This window comes from Nilaparvata lugens, chromosome 2 (assembly GCF_014356525.2).
Source record: "Nilaparvata lugens isolate BPH chromosome 2, ASM1435652v1, whole genome shotgun sequence".
Taxonomy (NCBI): Eukaryota; Metazoa; Arthropoda; class Insecta; order Hemiptera; family Delphacidae; genus Nilaparvata; species Nilaparvata lugens.
Genome location: NC_052505.1, coordinates 31,990,731 through 32,011,706, shown reverse-complemented (window position 1 = coordinate 32,011,706; position 20,976 = coordinate 31,990,731). Strand labels below are relative to the sequence as shown.

General features: G+C 35.5%; 1 protein-coding gene across 4 annotated transcripts in view; it reads left to right on the top strand.

Moving 5' to 3' along the window:
• Positions 1–892: 892 nt before the first annotated feature.
• LOC111048592 (cGMP-dependent protein kinase, isozyme 1) overlaps positions 893–20,976 on the top strand; it is a 102,992-nt gene continuing 82,908 nt past the window's right edge. For all 4 annotated transcript variants that reach the window (XR_005570461.1, XR_005570460.1, XM_039421030.1 and 1 more), the window contains exons 1-5: positions 893–1,013; positions 12,477–12,807; positions 14,457–14,744; positions 16,203–16,427; positions 17,134–17,367. Coding sequence is in view for 2 of the 4 variants with exons in the window: in XM_039421030.1 (XP_039276964.1) it covers positions 12,520–12,807; positions 14,457–14,744; positions 16,203–16,427; positions 17,134–17,367 (1,035 nt within the window). In the remaining 2 variants the exon portion in view is untranslated. The remainder of the gene's footprint in view (positions 1,014–12,476; positions 12,808–14,456; positions 14,745–16,202; positions 16,428–17,133; positions 17,368–20,976) is intronic.

Genomic DNA, 20,976 nt, shown 5'->3' with positions numbered 1-20,976 from the left:
TAAAAGCGATTATACATACATCTTTAAAGGCCGGTTAGTAAGCTCGGGGTTGAACAAGGTTCTAGTTTTTAAACAGCTTAAGTCAGAAAATTGGCTTTCCAAAACGGGGCGTAGTTTTTATGATAATCCATATTTTCCCATTTCTATAGGCCTAATTGGAAACGTTTTTCCTTGACAAAATGAAACATTCTTTAATAATTCAAAATAGCTGAAACTTTACTCTATTTTCTCTTTATTTTAATTTGTGTTCAATTTTCTAGTTTAAATTTAATTTAAACGTTGACTACGACTAGGCCCCATTTCGGAGAGCCAATTTTCTGACTCCAGATGTTTAAAGTCTAGAACTCAGCTAAATCCTCAGCTCGGAAGGGCCGGTCTTTTAAGTGTACTTTCTAAAGTGCTACTCCTGGTGCTGTTGATAAATTTTTGAAAATTCCATCACATTGATATTAAATGAGCAGTTATAGTTGAGTGAGCACCAAACTGACATCATTCTTCAACTTTAACACCAATGCCTCTCTTTCCAACCAATACAGAAGGCTCAATCCAGTATGCATAATTCAAGTGAATATAAATCACTGAGATTATATTCAAGTGAATTCATTGCTTACATTCAAGTGAATCACTAGAGACAACTGATACGCTATCTTTCCTCTATGATATCACTATGCAGTGAGATTCACTCCAGGCTATCGGCATCAGTTGACTGGGGACTATTCATGTTATTATTGTAAGTTACACTGACAGTTTCAAGTGAATCTGACACAGTAGAGCATGCTATGCAACGCTCCGGTAATTAGATCCCAGCTATCGGCCAATCACGTTCGAGTATCTCCCCCTTCCCCATACCTTCACTGATCAGCTGATCAGCTGACTCCTGACGGCCTGACTCAGATTTGAGACGCTGCTGCTGTCTCCAGTCGCGCGTGTGCCACGGTTATCGCGTCGCGTGTCGCGTGTGAAAGTGACTTAAGGCCGCTGGTTCATTTTCACGCCGGTGTTTCTTGTTACGGGTGAGTCATTATTCATTCATCTGAGGTTTAGGCCTTCAGGCTTTGAAAACTGTTAATTTCATAATAGGTTGCTGTTAAACAAACAACACTTGACATATTCAGGTTATAATGAAATGCCTTGTTTTTGAGTGATATACGTATTAACACAGTACAGCTGAAAATGGGGAGATGCCAGATAATGTTTGTTATCATTGATACTAATAATGGACTGTCACAGAAAATGTTAATGTACAAATTCCCGTTGCAGTATACTATAACTATTTAAATAACTATAACGTATTGTGCTATAAGTTTGGTACACTACATTCCCCAAACATCAGGACACATATTATGGTTACCGGTATATAGAGAGGTGTAACAAACTATCACGAGTCTCTTCACGAAACAAAGACAATAAACAAATTAATACAATCATATATCTTGATGGATACTCATAAATTGTTCTAGAGGAGTTTCCCCCAGTTCTCACGTGACTAATGATTTCAATCACTGATACTAATATATAAAATCGTTCAAATTGTTCATGATTTGAGTTTGTAACTAAAGGTGTAGACAACCTTATGTGCGATTTTTTTAGGTTTATAATTTGAAATTTTTCTTATTCCTATAACAAGTTTTGATGTGGACGATGCTCATGAAACAATCCACAGCGTTATGTGGAGAACCTAAGAAGTGATATGATTGATAGAAAACTATTGAATTCACTGCTCATGAATAATAACAACAAAATGTTATGAAAATTGTAATTTAGACTTGCTTTACTAATCAAAAATAACTATACTCATCTCAGTTGAGGAATATCTATAGGCTAATAACAATATTGGGATGAGAATTAATTGTCGTTGTTGATGCTTATAAGCCTGAGATTCACAGGAGTACTGTGTCATGTGTGAGTATACTCAGACGATTTGAAATTTTTTCAAAAAATTGTATCGTGCAGTGAACATACACTTGAGAATTATGCTTGTTCCATGATTCAATTGATTTAGAAAACTGATGCGAGTTTTATTAATTATTCGAATAATTTATAATCTATTCAACCTCTCTATTCCTCTCCATGGAGATACACCGAACAATAAAGTTTCACTGTATTGATAAGCCTAGACGTTGAGAATGTTTTAGTTTTTCATATAGCCTTTCTAGGAAGTTTCCAAACTGCTAGAGCAAAATCGACTTCCAAAAATGGTAGCCTTTTTTTGTGAATTAGTTGCCTAATTCTGATCTCCCTATCAAGCAAAGAAGAAGGCTCAATAAAACAGATCAATAAAATCCAAAAACGGAAACAAGAAATATGTTGTTTTTCCATTCATTCCTATTAAAGACATGTTACTTCTCACACCTTACACTATATATTATCATCCTCAGAGTTCTCGATGGTAATATACCACATATTGATCTAATATCAGTATTATGTAGATTGGTCCTAGACTCATCTAAGATATCGGATATCTCGTCTGAGATTGAGATTTGCTCTTTAAACTGTCAGCAATTTTATAAATAATATCAATGCTTCCTATTGAACAACAAATGTCAACAGTTCAAAATGAATCTCAGTATACTGCGACTTCAATCTCCAAAGCTTTGGTATTAAGAATTATTCAAAATTAAGAATTATTAATTTATACTCATCAATCAACTCGATAGGCTATGATGTGATATACGATAATGCACGATATTCCTTTCACTTGTCTTTCTGACCTTGTTATTTCAATTTTCATTCGGTTTTGGACAAGTTGTCTGTCTTATGCAACTTGTTGCAGCGAAGCTTCACATCATCCTTGTAATTCCAAACTTCTAGCCCACCAAACAAACTTCTTTTCATCCAGATTTTTGGTGTAGTAGGCCTACTCGTATTTCCCATGACCGGCTGGCTGATTTTTGAAAGTCGAACCTATTATTAGAACTAGATATTGAATGACATTGTATCTTATCAAGATTATATATTCTCGGGAAGAGATTATGGAGTGATCAGCAGGTAACCCGTGCTCCGCATGGGTTTAATTGAGAACTCGACGAACTGGAATCTTTAAGGACTTATAATCATCCACATTGAATTGAATTGAATCGAATTTATTGCCAAAATTGCAAATACATATTTGTACAATATTAATTACAAGAGTATACAATACAAATAGACATTGATTATAACTTGAGTATAACAATATTATCAATGTAATATTTGGCACTGTCAACATAAGATCCCTTGTCTGTTGGCAGTGAGTTGCAGTTAACTTATTCTGCTTCAAGTACTTGATATACAATTCAAATTTTATAATGTTAAAGAAAGTATTACAGTAATTTACAAAAATCGCAAAAGCTTGGAAAAAACAAAACTTAAGAATACTACATATTATATGATAAAGTGATATCCAATTAATTATTGTGACGTGTTGAGGCCATCATGACAGTTAATCTTTCAAAAAGAGAAAATAAATACAATAAAACAAGATACGTGGGACAATTACATACCTGGTTCAAGATCCTGAAACTGAAAAACCATCATTCACAGTTGCTAGTAACAATGCTTGTTGGGTACAATACTATACTTCATACAACTATTTTGAAGAATATATTCTGCTCAATCCAATATTCTATACTTTTAAGTAAATTACGAGAGATTTTTTTATCTATAAAATCGTTTGGAATCTTATTTATAATGTAGTTACAATAATATGTAAATTGGTGCCTGCATATGGTTAGCTTGATGAGTTCTGTGTTAAATCTATTGTTAGGACGTGTATTATGGGGTGAAATGGTGAAATATGTGTAGCAAAATCCGATTTATTCTTATTAATATAGAGTATTATGTTTTCCATATAATTCTGTCTTATTGTCGGGACCTTAAATTCGAGAAACATTTCCCTACTAGGATAGAGTCGTGGCTTTCCTAATGCAGCTCTTATAATATGTTTTTGTAGGATAAATAATTTTTTAAATGTGTATCATATGCAGCTCCCCATACTTCATTAATATATTGAAATAATGAGTGAGCATACGCAAAGTACATTTTTCGTATAATGTCTTTGTTTTTGATTTTATCTATTTTGCAAAAAATGTAAATGAGTTATTTCAACTTTGAGCACAAATAGTCTATTTTTCAAATAGTTCCATTTTATATGTTGATCCAAGAGTATACCAAGATATTTAATTGTGTGCACCCTTTCTAATTTTTTATGTACTTCTGCATTATCCGTAGTGTTTTCATTGCGATTATTTGTTGATCCTATTGTAAGATTCAAATTTGTTAAAAGGTGATATACTTAGTTTTGTCAGCATTTAAAGTCAAGATATGATCTTGCAGTCATTATTTTACTATTATTAAGTTTCTATTTGCCATATTGAGAGTTTCTTCCCAACTTTTGCCACTGAAGATCAATACAGTGTCAACTGCAAAAGACAGGGTGGTGCAATCTTGGAGGTTTAGAATGACATTAGATTGAGAATCGCTATGGAAAATTTCAAGTTCATCAGTCCAGTACTTCAGACGTGATGATGCGTATTTCTTGAATTCCCCATCCCGTGCATGTACAAGCCAATATGTTTCCTTTATTTATTATAGGAGATAATTCCTTCACAAAGGTTAATTGTTCGATCTCATCCGAGCAGATGACTACTTGAATGACTATGAAAACTATAATCATAGGATAAATAAACATAGGCTTAACATCTGTGCTGTAATGTAAAAATAAAATGCTGTGCTATAATGTAAAAGTAAGACTATCAGTTGAAGAAGAAGAAAAGAAAGAAGGATATAATTAAGGACTTCATGAGGATTAGAATAAGAGGTAGAAACTGGTGGAGGCGAAGCCAAAAGAGCACGAAGACGAAGTGGAGACCAAATTTGAAAAGAGCATACAGAATTATTGCAGATCTCTTCACTGGTCCAAGCTACCGATACTGTATATACAGTAGCAGTAGTCAACGCTAGTGAGATATCGAAATCTATTCCTGTCCATTTGATTGATAAGTAAATTTTTCATGTTTGGCCTATATCACTGTATGGAACTGATTGAACCAATTGATACAATCGATTTGCTACGTTTAAAGTTGACAGTTCTTGATATCAATTATTGTTATCACTTTATACAATATCAAGTGTTCACACTATCCATCTTTGATTGATTTGACATTGGGTATATTGGATATTGTACACGACAATCAATTGACTGATGAAATTTTCAATCTATTAGTTGCACAGAATTCTCAAAGAACAAAAACAAGAATAAATTATACTATCATAGGTTTATAACTATTGAAATATATTATCATTGTTTCAAGTCATTTAGGTGAATGAGCTACGTAATAGCTCCACTAAGAAAATAATTCTCCTGGAAGTGCTGCTAAAAAGTCCTTTCAATAATTTTATCGTTCTTACCGCTATTGTTGATCATTTTGAATATGAAGCTCCTACTTCAAACAGCTTAACCAATCACATGCATGTATCAAGAAGTGCGCCATCATTTTTTATTCTCACTGGCTGATTACAATAAATTAATAACATCCATTTCGTTGATATTAGCTCTATAGAAGTAGATATTAGAAGCGATTCAATCACTGAATATTTGTTTGATGAATGAACGGTCACAAAATATCAATTATTTCAATTTTTTGAGCTATTAGATGATTACAATTTCCAATAAATTGTATAACTTGAAATGATATATACATTTTTAAGACAAACGTGGTTGAATGTTTTTCTTGAATTTTTGACAAATCAGTTGCTAAGACATTTGCAAGCCGGTGAACAATTCAACTTAACCAATCAAGTCGGAGGTATAACTAAAATTATGTATGAATTTTCAGTGACAAACGATTTTTAGTTGAATATGTTTCTTAAATTTTTGACGAATAAGTTGCTAAGCCATTTGTGAGCCTCTGAACAATTTAACTGATTAAGCCAAAGGTCAAGTCTAAGTGACTTACTAATAATATAATGTATCTTCTTCTCATTGACTACTTACTACTGTATTTACGAGTGCAATGACTTTTAAGCGCCAAATTCGGAAGTTGATTTTATCATCTTCGAATTGTGACTAGAATCAAAATTAGCTGACTTCAAATTCAAATCACAGCACTGCATTTATCGACATGTCACCTTCCTTTGTCGGCAATGCTATCTATCACATCACTTCTTCCTCCTCTCATTCTATTGCTTTTTTTCAACATTATTTTCGTCTCGTCCTCCAATATATTTTATCTTATAATAATGTATCTTCTGTGTAATCTATCGTTCCATATGCCTATATATCGCTCACTTCCATCTCAATCTGCATCTCCTGACTCCATTGTGTTCACTATTTTCTCCTTTATTTTCTTCTACTTATCATTCTTCTTCTTCTTCTTCTTCTTCATTTTGTCCATATCGCGCTATTCCTCCTTCTTTTACTTTTTTATCATCATTCACCTCCATCTACTCCTTCTCTTCGTTCGCCATCTATACTCATGTTTGCCCTTCTTGAAAAAGTGCATCAACTCATTTTTTCCCTCGCCTCTTCTTCTTCTTCTTTTTCTTCTTCTTCTCCTCCTACTCCTCCTCTCCCTCCTCCTCTCCCTCCTCTTCTTTCTCCGTCTCCTTCTCCTGCTCCCCAACGCTTTCTCCTTCACCCTCCTCCACATCATCATCATCCTCCTCCTCCTCCTCCTCCTCCTCCTTCTCCTTCTTCTTTTTCTTCTTCTTCTTCTTCTTCTTCTTCTTCTTCTTCTCCTCCTCCTCATCCTCCTTCTCCTCACTTCTTCTCCAACTCCTATTTCTTCTGCGAATGCATCAAGTTTCTCCTGACTTTTTTGGTTGCTGATGCAACCCGAGACTCACCATTCTCCATTCCCTTCAAGTTCACTGAGCACTGACTGATCAACTGGAAAAACAGCACTAACCGTAGTTCTTTGCAATCGTATCTTGGCAACTTCTATTGTCTACTCTAAAAAACTGGACCACAATGAACCGATTGGTTTCACTGCGTTTTAGCCGGCAAAATTTGCTATCAGTTGGTCGGCATAACGTGCTCTGTTAAAGTGAATATTTTCACATCTGGATTCAGTTACATGAACATTTACACGTTTTGTTGAACTTGAATACCCTCATTAATCTATCAAGTGAATCGACAACTCTTGTATGCTTCTTCGACCTAATCCTTCTGAATATCTTTTGGGTTATCTAGAGAGGACGATAATAAATATATATTTTTTGCTCTAGTGTAAAAGCATAAGTAGTCCCATAGGTACCTGTCTAGGCCTGACATATATACAATATAATATATATATATATCTATACTTTTCAATTGAATATTACTGCTACTAGTACTAGGATTAACGATCAGTTCATTCCTATCCTAAATTAATAATTCAAGTTATTTTACAAGAAGAGTCTTGTGATAGCTTCTCCTTGTTTTAAATTAGCTCATTAATAATAACTGCACTAAATAGATATGTTAATTTTTCCACTTTCACTGATCACCAGATCTGTTGGCTTCTTCCTTTTCAATCTCCTCGTTAATGTTGAGTATACAATATAATATAAAATGAAAAAAAAAAAAACAATATAAAAACTTCTAGTATCCTTTTATTAAAAAAAAAAACTTTAGAATATTCTAACGACTAGTTTCGACCAAAGTTCATTTCCAAGTTAAATGTCAATATAATGTTAATATAATATAATATAATCTCTTAGTTTTTTTTAGTTTAGTTTATTTCATCCTGTGACCTCCTGTGAAAGAAGGATTTGTCAATTTTTCACTGAAATTCAACGCATCGTTAGAGTTGAAGTCGATTGTCTGGTGCCGGCAAAGTGCTCGTGAAATTCGGAAATGGAATAGAAGCAATGCTTCACCAGCTCCCTCTTCAATCCCATTTTGAATCTTTTCGACTCCAGCCCTTTCATATTATAAGGTAAGGCATTATAAAGATTAATACCTAAACTTTTTACCCCCTTAGCATATATAGTGTGGTTCTATGCTGTTCATCTCTGAGATGGTGACGTCTCCCTGTATCATAAAGGTGCGTACAGATATATTTAATAAGCTGATTATATCTGTATTTTTACTGAAACGGTAAGATACAGATATAAAAAGCTTGGCATCAGCTGATTAAAAGTGAATAGCTCATGTTCGCAGCGCGTAAATCTGTACACACCTTAAGAATAACATCACCTTCTAATCCAGTTGGAATATGAAATTTAGATTGTGAATTGACGAATGTTACAGGTTCCTTTCCAAAACTTAAAAAGCTACTGTATATGATGTGTATCTGGTAGTGAGAACCACTACAAGAGGATTGGTTGAAACCAACCAAACCAGACAGATTGGTCTGAACCAACCAACCAACCATTGGTTGGAAAGCATAGATGTTATCAGAAATTCTGACAGTATCAAGTGAATCTCACTAAAACGACAGTTCAGTGAAGACAAATCTATATATTTTGTCAATGATTGTGCTATGGCATCAACGCTCTATCATCATTGTCTCTCACTCTTCTTCACTATCACTGACTCTCTCTCTTTATTGGTACTCTCTCTTACAGTGAGTATCTGGAGTCCTAACTCCGCTCTGATAAAGGCATACAGTCAATCAGTCAGTCAAACTCTCAGAGTTTTTCTGTCTCTCACACATTTCTCTCTCACATATATATTCTCCTTCTCAGCTCTCCAGTATTTACTCGTTTTCTCTATCTTTGACGTACTCTCTGTCTTCAGTTTCTCTCTTGCTCATACACTCTCTCAGCTCTCCAGCATAGATGACTCATCACCGGTGTAGCATGATTGAAGTTGCAGTTCTCTCTGGAGCAGACTCCAGCGATAGGCCGGCCGATTCTCCATTGCAGCGACGGCAACATTGTTCCAGCAGTCACAGTCTGGCGATCAGCTAAATTAATGATGACGTCACAATTATTATCTCAATGACTGAATCGAGGTCGGCTGCATCACTCCCACTATAATATGCCTCAGCCGAAACTAGGCCTCCTCTTATAACATCCACTACCACTATTCACATCTTTATATATCAATATAAATGTGTAGTATATCTGTATACTATCAAGCGGTGACAGGATGCAGAATTTACCATCGGAAGTGGCAAAATTGATTAGATTAAATTAAATCATGTAGATGTACATAGAAAGCAAGAATCTATGCGAATAAATTAAGGTATGATAATAGAAAATATAAGAGGGACAGAAATTATCGTGATTATATACTGGAAGTGGACTACAGAGCGTAAACTACGGTTACCTATATGAATTGAGTTTTATATTATTTATTCAACTATATAAAGAAGTAGTGGACTATGTAGTAATATGCTATTCCGATAATGGTCTGTGCTTTATTGACAAATGTATTTTATCTTCAAGGAACGATGAATGTTGTAGTTTGTAAGGGAAATACCCATTTTTCAAAGGTGATAGCAAATTTCCTTTTCATGATGTTGTAGATTGATTGAAAAGTGGGATAAGGTTAAAGATTGATTGGGTAGTTATTGAGATATGTGTATTATTATTTTCTAATTTGTGAGAATATTTGAGGAATGAAGCGATTTTGTAAAAATAATAATAATCCATTGTTGATACATCTTGCGGAAAAATGATAGCCCAAAATACACCCACAAGAGGAGGCTCCCTTTTAGGGGCGAACCTTGGTTAAACAAGAACAGCTTTCAAAATATTCATTCCTTAGAAGCAGAATTGAGTATTCCTTGCAATTCTTCAGATTTCGCAAAACAAAGGTGGATTGCGATTTTGTATGATTGTACACTGGTCTTGGAATGTGACCAGAAGGTTACCAATAATAATAATTATTATTGTCTAGGATCACGTCTGGAGTTTTATAGGAAAACGGCCATTCAAATTACTGAAATTGCTATTATTGAAGATGAAGGTTGAACAATTTCGTCTGGGTTTCTGGTGCTTTCTCTGTTTCTCTCACCGAATATGGCTAAAGATGAATGTCAAATAATAACACAAGAATTATTGTTTTAAAGCTTCTATCATCAAGTCTAGCAAAAAATTATTTCCTTCCTGAAGAACGGTTTGAATAATTTTTTGTGATGCCAAGATAACCTTGTTCACGATCAAATTTTCAAGTTGAATCTTTTATTGCAATTATCATACCAAGGGCACACATTCTCGGTCGGGGCGGGCCCTTCTCCCCCTTGACCCTTTGTCACCCCTCCCGCTACCAAAAGGGTGACTGACATTGCCACTTGCCTTTCTCCAACCATTGTCGGTCCTTTCTGATGAGCCTTTCTCATCACAAAAGTCGAGAATAGCTACCGAGATAATATTATGATTATTGTGAGTTCCATTCCATATCTGTAAAAATAAAATGATATGAATAAACAATATTTTTATTTAAATTTGCTGTCGAGAAGAGAATGAATAATGCTGTAAAGTTTTCAATTTGTTACATGTGAATACATAAAAAGAGTTTTCCTTCTATGAATTTGAAAAAAGCAATACATTTCTACAGAAATGGAGCCAAATTATATATTTCCAACTCCTAACTCCTATTGTATTCCAAGACGCAATGAAATCCAGAAACATATAAGGTTTCAAATTCAGATTGGATTCTTGTTATTTCTCCATCACCCATCATTGGAACGATGTAGGTTATTGGAAGTGAAATAAGGAGATTCTTATTATGATCGAGCTATTACTTTTGTCAAAGTCTCATTGTTACCTTTGGACCAACAAAAGACGGCGGGCCTTGGCTTGCACCAACAATGTGAAACCTTATTATGTGATAGCTTCTTTGTGTGTGCTGAATTGAGATGTGAAATTGTGGAATCAGCGGCCGAGAATGGAAACAGCTAGTGGGTGATTTGAATTCTTCGATTTATCCGGGTACAGTACTTTGTCCAGGGTTTATTTTGAGGAGGAGACAGGTTTCATAGCAATTTTTGATAGAAGTTACTATTTTTCAAACAATATATTTTTGAGGAATCAATTATTGAAAGCATTTAATAGGCCAAATTGTAAGAATCGTTTGCGAGATTAACCTGCTAATTAATAGCAACTTATCATACCAGCTTTCTTCTGTGGTTGGCGCGGCCTCCTTGCTGTTCTAAAGCACCATTCTTACAAATACATTGATCCTATCATATTCTTCAAATTTAATTCAGTGAATTTATATAAACCAAAGATGAGGATTCTGTATGAAAAAATCAGTTCTTCCCTCATTGTTGTTTGTTATTCGCATTTTGGTCGCTCATGACGATCAATTATCAGCTCCCTGTCCTAAAATAAGCTACTCTACGATGAGTTTCCAGTATGAAAAGACGGGTTATACAACCAGTAGTGGAAAAACATATTTTTGTAATTCATTATAATATATCGTTTCGTTATTTTTATAGTTGAAGATAATGAAATAATAACTTTATTGTTTTGAACAAATTGGCATTTTTAAAATGAAATTTCCAATAGTAATGCCCCAAATGTGATTGAATCACAACCTTATCAATCCTACTTTTGGACCTTTTCTATCCACTTCCTACCCACTACTACTTTCCTTCTCTTACCTAAATCTTCCAATTCTATACTTCCTCCTCAATTTACATTTTCATTTTATTATTTACAATAATTTATTACACAAATTCTTTTTTCTCTTCTTCTACTCCACTCTCTACTGCACTCATTCCTTTCACTTCCATCCTCTCACTAATATTCTAATACTCCCACCAAATGTGAAATTCTCTCCTCATCTCACTCACACTTGCCCATCTTCTAATTTTTGTTACATACAACGTGCAATTTACAATGTAAGAGCATGTCATGCTCTCTTATGCTCGATTTCTCAATTTTAACGATTTAGGTTTAAAGGTGCGTACAGATTTACATGCCGCGAACATTAGCAATTCACTTTTAATCAGCTGATGCCAAGCTTTTTATAACTGTATCTTACCGTTTCTTTAAAAATACATGTATAATCAGCTGATTAAAAGTGAATTGCTCATGTTCGCGGCGCGTATATCTGTACGCACCTTAGAAAAAATCATTGAAATCTTTCATGTCTAAGGTTGCGCATATCGTTTTTAGAAACTTTTAACTGGTGATATTCTTTGAAGTATTCCAATTTAGATACTATAGTATCAGAATGAAACAAATTTTCAAGGAAAATGTGATTTTTATCATTTCCATTCTCAGTAATTTGAGCGCTTCAAAACTAGGTCAAAACTTAGGAGAGATCAATATCCGTATTGGTAGCAAATAAATAAGTGCAATACATTAGAGGAGACCTATTGTTTTTCTCATGACTCCTCCTCCTCATCCTTCTCCTTCTCCTTCTCCTCCTCATCCTTATTCTCCTGCTCTTTCTTCTTTCCCTTTTCCAACTTCTCCTTCTCCTCCTAAGACTCTTCCTCCTCTCCGAAAAAATATTATTCTCCTGTCAACCTGACTACCTTCACTGTGAATTGTGAATTTGATAATGAACCAAATGTTTACCTAGATAACTTATCTAAATATTTACCCTTTTCCAGGAATTCTCACTTACTACCAAATGCTCTGACTCCTCAAGAAGTCATGGCAGACCCCCCTACCAATCCGCCTACAAACAAGCAACGCTGCAGTTGCGGTAAACTGCCGCTAGATGCCAGCATTGACAGCGCTACAGCTCCACCAGCAACAGCTGATTGCGAGGCGCCAAATTCAAATATCACCAGCGACGTCGGCGCCGCTTCTGAAGCGTCTGCGCATGCGCGGAAATTGTCGGAAAGCGTCGCTGGAGACGAGGAACGTTTCGACGCCAGTAGTAAACGCGCGTCAAACGCCTCCACTGGCGTCTCTTGTACTACCGGGTCCAAGGAACAGGTTGGTAGGCCTACAGTTTTACACCTGCTCATTAGACACGATTTAGGGATTGAATGGAGTGATCCGTGGTCTAGTGAATAGAGTGCTTGCAGCATAGAGATCCCGGGTTCAAAACCTCTCATGAGCAAAAGTTTTTCAACCAGATCACTCCCGTGTTATCGGATGGGCACGTTAATAAACTGTCGGTCCCGGTGAAGTATGACAGTCGTAAGGCCCAATGACGGCTTAAATTTTATATAGTCAGGCGGTGGGACCTCCCCGCAAGGGACTCCCCACCAACAAAAGCCATATGAATTCACTTTACTAGGGATTGAATTTCCATTGAAAAGTTACGATTCATAATTGAAAATTATTTCATGATTTCATTGAATTCCATACTGGTTCTATATCTAATTTTAATAAATTTATTTCTTCATTCCTTATTTCCAAATTCCATTCGAATAGGGGTACAAGTCTATGGAGCAAAGAACAATTGAGTAACCCTATGAAAGTAAATCACATTTTCATTTCATTTATGTTCTCTCACTCTATTCATGATTCACGATATTCCTTTGTCTTGCAGCAATCAAGAATGATTAAGTTGGATTTCCATAGCAAAGCGTTCAGTTCAATGTTCGAAATTTATTTCATAATATTGCAGTAAGTTTGAGCAATTATTATTCCCTCTCGATTTACTCATAATTCACGATATTCCTTGACTTTTCTCTAGCTATCATATACGATTTCAAGTATTGTAATCACAATTCAGGTCGTAAAATTATTTAATTAGAAAAAAATTCATTTTATACAATTCATTCCCTCCCGTATAAAATGCATTCTTATCTTCTCAGATATTTATCCTAATGTATTTCTCTGCATGAACTGCCTTATCTCATTTGAACTAACAGGATTCTTTATTCACAATATCAAATCCTCTGCAGGATTCCAGTTGATAACTATAATTACAATCAATAGTATTTCTCCAATTAGCATACACCAATATTCTATTAAGCATACGTTTCACAAGCGATAGTATGACTTTTAACTTCATTTTTCGTAATTAGTGGAGTTTGAATACGCTGTTTCAACTCAGTAAGTCTTCTCTCCACAATAAATTGATATTGTGTTTGAAAACTCAGTTCTTCTCGACAGCAACTTTTCGATAATTATCAATCTCAACTTCCTTCTCTGCATAATATTGATTGTAGCTTTTATTTTGCAAGTTCTGAAAACTTTCATTCAATGATAGTATGTTTACTCTTTAACAACTCTATAGTTAAACTCCATAATTTTTCTAATTGCTGATGCTCTACATCACATAAATTTGATGGTGGATTCGAACAATGCATCCATTCTACATTCCTTTGTGAAAACTATTCTTCAACTAAGTTCTTGATTCTGTATTAGTACAATAACTTGATTGAAATATATAGAAGAGAAATAGGTGAGTCTGGAGGCATGTCTCTTTCAAATTTTAATAAAATAGTTTGGTTTTCCATTTTCACAAATTCTAAATTTTTTCTCCTCTATCTTTCGCCGGCTAACCTTGAGCACTAATTCTCTTTCGAATTAAGGTTGAGTTCTCATTTTTTCATAGCTCAACCAAATTCTCATTCCAAGAGTATCCTTGTGATTGAAGTAACGTAATAGACTAATTTTTGGTGGTGTAGATCTGCCGCCTCCAAGACGTGAGCGCCGCCCCCGCGTGTGCGGTGAACATCTGGCCGGTGGTGTCGGCGCACGACCCCGACCCCATCCTCTCGCCGCCCTGCGACTCGTTCCTGTACTCGGGACCCGTGTCGTTGACGGAGATCCTGCAGGAGAGGGATCGGCACTACGTGGACTGGCGCTGCACCAAGTTGAGCTTCGACGACTCGGACAGAGTGCGTGACTTCGCCGTGTGGGCCGCTCAGGGCAAACGCAGCATCGACGAGTATTGGGGCTGTGGACGCAGTAAGGTGGGCACAGTCACTTTGTTTTAATTATTAACACTGCAGTAGAACCATACTTATCTCATTCCCGAGAAATTTAAGGGGTTACTTTGTTTTCCTTATTAATATAACATAGAGCCTTGAAAAAAGGACACTTCAAAATGGCTTAAAAGCCGTAACTAGTATAGTGTTTATATTAGATAATGTTCATATAAAAAAGTTTTAAAGAAAGGGTACGATGTAATATTATTTCTATATCATATAACCATAGTGCATTGTTAATCCAACCTCTGATGGGCCTTATCCGACGTCTGTACATCAATTATTGTCTCATAGTCATCCCTTATTGGGTTTCCTCATCATAATTATGATAGTATCAGTTACAATGTTTTCTTGCTTAGCTCAATAAAATGTTGATGTTTTTCACATTGGAACAATAAACTTTTGCATAAACTATAGAATTATTGCATAAATGGTGTACAAAACAATTTCAATCACTTAGACCCTACTGCAGCTTCAACTGCGAAGCTCATTAAGCTATTTTTACATTTATGTAAATTGTAAAGATATGTTTACTGATGAAAAAGTTGGGGATTTTTAATTAATTAATTAATTTATTTATTTATTACAGAACAAAGAAGACTACAGGCATTAAGCCCAAAACAGTCTTCACTACAATAATTTACAATCGTATTAAGCAAGTTACTAAAAAAATAAGAGATACAGTACATGCAATTTTCAAATACATAAGGAAATATGATGGAAGCATATTGAAAGTAATCTTTCAATGTAATGTGACCCGCATCCCCATTTTTATGTTGTTTTATGCCCTTGGTTCAAGTTCACGGAAGGAGGTTGTATCATTAAAATTAAAGTATAACACTTAATAGTCTGCGGAGGCTGTGAGCACAGTAAAGTGTGTGGATATTTTTTTTCAAATTTTTTTAATAGCCGAACTCTCCTTCACTCTATCTTTATGTGAGGATTGAAATGAGTTGGAAGTGGTTGAAAACTCCGTTATTCGAAATATAAATGAGCGCTTTATGGATGCTTTCCAGGTGCTAGGATTGAATGCTAAGTTTCTTCTGCTAGTTTTTGGAGATCATTTCAATATAAAAACCATAAAACCACCTCTATTTTTAAAATTTTACGATGTAGGATAGTTCAAGCTTTTCAAACACATATTACATTTCTGAGAGAACAGTACGCATTTCTCTCAGCATCGAAGATACGAAAATTTTCAATTTTCATAGTGACCATGTCTCCAGAAATAATAATAGCTTTGTCAGCAACGATTTTATCCTTTGATTGTCTCTGTAAGATTACTTCCTACTTGAAGATAATAGATATGAGATGATAAGGAAAGTTCTTTGTTGAATACTTGAAGAGGGTATATTGTGGAAAATGAATATGAGCAATATTGTTCACATTAGGTCCATAAAGATTTATTTGAATGAATTAATTCTAATTTATGTTTTTTTGCAGATAATCGTAGATCACAGCGTCGGCGGCGACCGTTACCGCGCGCTAAATGATAACCGGCGACGAATCGACCAAGCCACTCTCACGGAACAGCCCCCCTCTCGCCACCACCACAACACCATCACCTCCTCACGCATGCGCATGGGCAACGGCGCATCGTCGTGCGACGCCACCCGGCATGCGGCAGGCGACAAGCGGCATGCGTCAAGTGACAGCGTCAGGCATGCGGTCAGTGAAATCTAATCAAATCAGTTAAGGGATGCTTTTCGATGAATTTCTGATCTACTGGACAGAAAAAGAATACCGTTGATTCTTATGGGGGTGTTCACACGTTGGCAGAAAAATAGCTCCAATGACGTTAATGGGATAGTACACACACTACTAGTCTACCAAAGTGTGAACTCTAGGCTACTAATCTTTGAGTTCTGCTTTCCAATAGATTTCAGCTCTAATGTAAAGAGAAAGAATGTATAACATAGATATAGTAAGTGAACTATCTTATAAGAGCCGGAGAGACCCGCTTTACAATGAATTTCTGCTCTGCTAAACGGGAAATAATACCATACAATGGTAAGAACTTTCCGTATCCTACAATAGTGAGATTTACTCTGATCTGTGAGCATTAATCGAAATTATATCAAAATTTTCAATTATTCAATGCTGAAGCAAATCAAACTACAGAGAAGGCCGCTATAATAATTATTCTCTGTAAAGTCGTATAGGTTTACGTACATTGTTGATGAAAACATTTCTATAACTTGTCCATGGCTGTTGTATCATGATCGAGATAAAACTATCACCTGATTGTTTCAACAAAAAGTGAAGATGAGTGAAGATAGATTTCGAGTTAGATGAGAGCTAGATAGAGTAAGGTTGGATAATATATTTATTTAAGAAGGTCTTTGAATTAATATATTAATTTGTGATTTTGTAGGAAACCGCGCGACAGACATGCGCCTCGACGCTGCTGGACGTGAGTTGTACGGGTGGCCGCGGCGGTGTGACATCTTGTGCCAACGAGGCAGTCATACCTCTGCTGCAGCGGGAGTTGAAGGAGTGGGAGACACGAGCCATGCAGCTAGGTACTGAGCTGCTGCAGCTGAGGAGGGAGCTCGAAGCCAGGGACCACGAGATTGTCAGGCTGCACAGGGAGGTGCACAAGTTGAGGGTGAGTCCTTACTAAATCATACTCATAAAATAAATAAATAGACATTGAATTGCACAAACTTACAAATTACTCACATTTTGCATACACATTTCATTGTTTTATTCTTAGCGATTCAGCAGCTGCTGGGATATCCTATTTTTAAGATTAATTGTGTATCCTTCATTCATTCCCTGTAGAGCCATTCCTCCTTGATGATTTCCAAGAATCATACTCATATTATTTCAAAAATATTCGATGGGGCAGAGGTTAGAACAAACGAGCTTGGAGATAATCTTAGAACATGAGTAATGAAGCATAAAACACTTATAAGGATAACCCGACATATGAGAAGTGGGAAATAATAAGGTTCCAAAAATGTAGACTTTTGAATCAACTCATAAGTCACACGATTTCACAACTGTCATTTTTAATGAATATTGTTCAGAACAAACATTCGCTTGTTTAGCCTAACTTCACTGGCGACACCTCAGCGATTCGCATAACGGCGACGGCGATGATTTTACCCATGAAATCGGCTTATTATTTCTCCCTATTCCGTCACTGTCATGCATATCGCAGTAGTATACACAAGGCAGCGTTTCCATCACAAACTTTGAGAAAATCATCAATATAATCATCAGCTGCACCTTTCTCCGCGAAATTCATGATAATTTCACAAGATTGGCTGTGATAAATTCACAATCCACTAGAATAGGCACAGATCCAAGACTATTCTCATTCTTTGATGAAGGCTACTTTTATAGAGTAAATGGGAACGGAAGCCAATGCAAAAATTCTACTATTGTTTTCCTCTTTAATTTAGGACCATGATAATAATATTCATTGACGAACATAATAATTATTATTGTTGTTAGGGTTCTCTTGTTTAGAGAACATGACGTCAGAACTCTCATATTGTAGATGTGGTGGTTGAGTGGTCGTAAACACGCCAAACTCTAATTTATTGATTAAATACATCACAAAGAAAAAAACGAGGACATTTTCAAGCCTTCTGATGAAATCATTCATCCCAACAAACTGGAATGTTTTTCTGTTAATGTACAAGTGGTAAAGTTACAATGAGAGAATTGAGAATGATTAATGAATTCATCCATGATGAATTAGCTTTATATAACGTTATCATAAATATATGAAATGAACATAATTCAAACCCCTGCAATTCATTAGAAATCCTACATTTTTATAGCAATAGATAAGATTAGTACCTCAGTTAACTAGGAGTTATATTGTAACTAACGGGATGGATACGGAAAAATCAAGTGTCTGATTGGCCAAGTAGAACGACCTGTCATTGGCTAGCTCCTCCTACATAGTTGGCGAGGCGCTATAGCAGGAATCAATCAGAAGAGCCCATTTCGTTTAACGAACATTGCAAATGGCGACTGTAGCATTCCTTGTGAGTTATGGATGTATCCAAGCTGTAAATCTTGGTTTCAATAAGATACTAAGGTTCATTTAGTGTTTAGTATATTATTTGTCTATCAATGTGGAAATAACATACTGTTCAATGTATGTACATTCGAACTCCATGTCAAACTTCCGATATGATTGGGAGGCTTTGAAATGAGTAGCTATCTATTGGATTCAGGCTCTACTATTGTCTTGACAATTGAATTCATTAGTATCAAATATAGCAATATGTTTATTTGATTCATGTCGAATATTCAGGAAACATTAAATAATAAGACTGAAAAATTGTCAAACCCACAGATTTTATTAAGAGTAGGAAGACCGGTTTCGGCTATGTTTTTTCCATTATCAATCTCTGGCTAATTGAAAATTGAATCTGTGGTTTTGACAATTTTTAGTCTTTCTATTTGGCTATTTGATATGAATAGCGGTATCAACCACCATATCAACTTCACAACTACACAGTAAGTGGAAAGAGATTCAGGAAACACAAATTTGGAGACTCTTGGTAAACAACTCGATGAAAACTCTGTAGTTGGATAGTTGATAGTTGATAGTTGGAAAACCCTGTAGTCATCTAATTACTGAATATTCCATGTACTGTTTTAAAACTCTTCTATTTAAAAACTTAGAGCGATTAGTCTTTTATAGAATACCGATAAAACTTTTTGTAATTCTTTTTTACAAGTTTTATTTATGGATGGAAGAAATACAATAGATGCAAAACTAGACCAGTAGTCTTGAAATGAACCAGCAGATGCTTTATAGCCTAGTGATAAACAAGTTTACCTATTAACCCTAGTAATGAACTTAATTAACCAGAAATGAAACTTGAAAGGCTGAAAAAAGGAAACAAGACAAGGATATTAATATTACAAAAGTACTAGACAAGTCAAACTTTAAGTTTCTTGTTAATGAGAATTCTCGCGACAATGCGGGAAAGAAGCTAGGTAGTTCAAGATTCGAATTCACAGAAAATATCATCATCAAGTCGTGCTGTCACAGAATATCAGTGAAAAGTGAGTAAGCTGGAGCAGGATAGAAAAAGACGCATCCTTGACTGGAGACATCTCCAGAGAGCTGGCAAATGTATTTTCCACCTAAAAGTATTTGCATGTACTTTGCGCGAGGAATACAGCTAATTACTCACAGCCACAACGGCATCCAATTGTTCTTATTTTACGAGACTCGGCTGGATGAAAAAGAGCAAAATGAGTTTTTCCAATTACCGGAATGAAAATTTCGAGGTTTTCACGCTTCAGCGAACGATTCAACGTTGGTTTTATATTATTCTATCATTGAGTTACGAATAATTTAGCCGAATTTTTCAATCTCACTCATAAGTGCTTCAAGTAAAACTTTCAAATTGCGGCTTCAATAGTGAAAATCTTCAGGATAGGAAATGAAAGGGATCGATGATGAGGTAGGAGAAGGATGAGGAGGGAGAGGAGGAGAACAAGGTGAAGAGAGACTGATGAGGTTGAGGAATAGAAGAAGGACGGAAATAATGAGAGAAAAGAAGAAAAATAATGATGGGAAAGGAGAAGACACAAAAGAAAGGCAGGAGTGATGGTGCAGCATGAAGAGGAGGAGAAGTATAATATTGTAAGATGAAATATCAGAAGAGGGATTAAAATAAATAGAGAAAAGGAAGAAGAAGAAGAAGAAGAAGAAGAAGAAGAAGAAGAAGAAGAGGAAGAAGATAAAAATGGAGAAGAAAAGGAAAGAAGTATAGATTCTCAATTTATGCTCCTCTGATATTGCGAAGTACTTAACAATATTTTATGTAAAGATAGCAAGAATACTTGAATAATGAAGGAAGGTCTCTGACTAGTAATCTGTTTTCTCTAGCTTTCAAGTACAATTTATTTATCTTGTGTAAAAACGTGTAGTAAAACAGCTGCAGCTAGCAATCCCCGATCTCTATTCTAAACAATCACTTACTTCTTATACCATTGCTACTTCTCCCTTATCCTTTTCTCACCATTCCAGCTCTCCCTTTAGATTCGTCTACTCTATTATTTTGCTTCTTCTCTTTTATCACATTTCTTATGATATTCCTCTGTCCTTCTACAGTATATCCTTATTATTTATTTTGAAAGTCTCATTGGAAAATATGATTGTTTTCAGCATTCTCTTTTCTCTCGCATATTAAGTTAGTCTTCTTCTCCTCTCTGCTTACTCTTCTTCTCCTCCTCC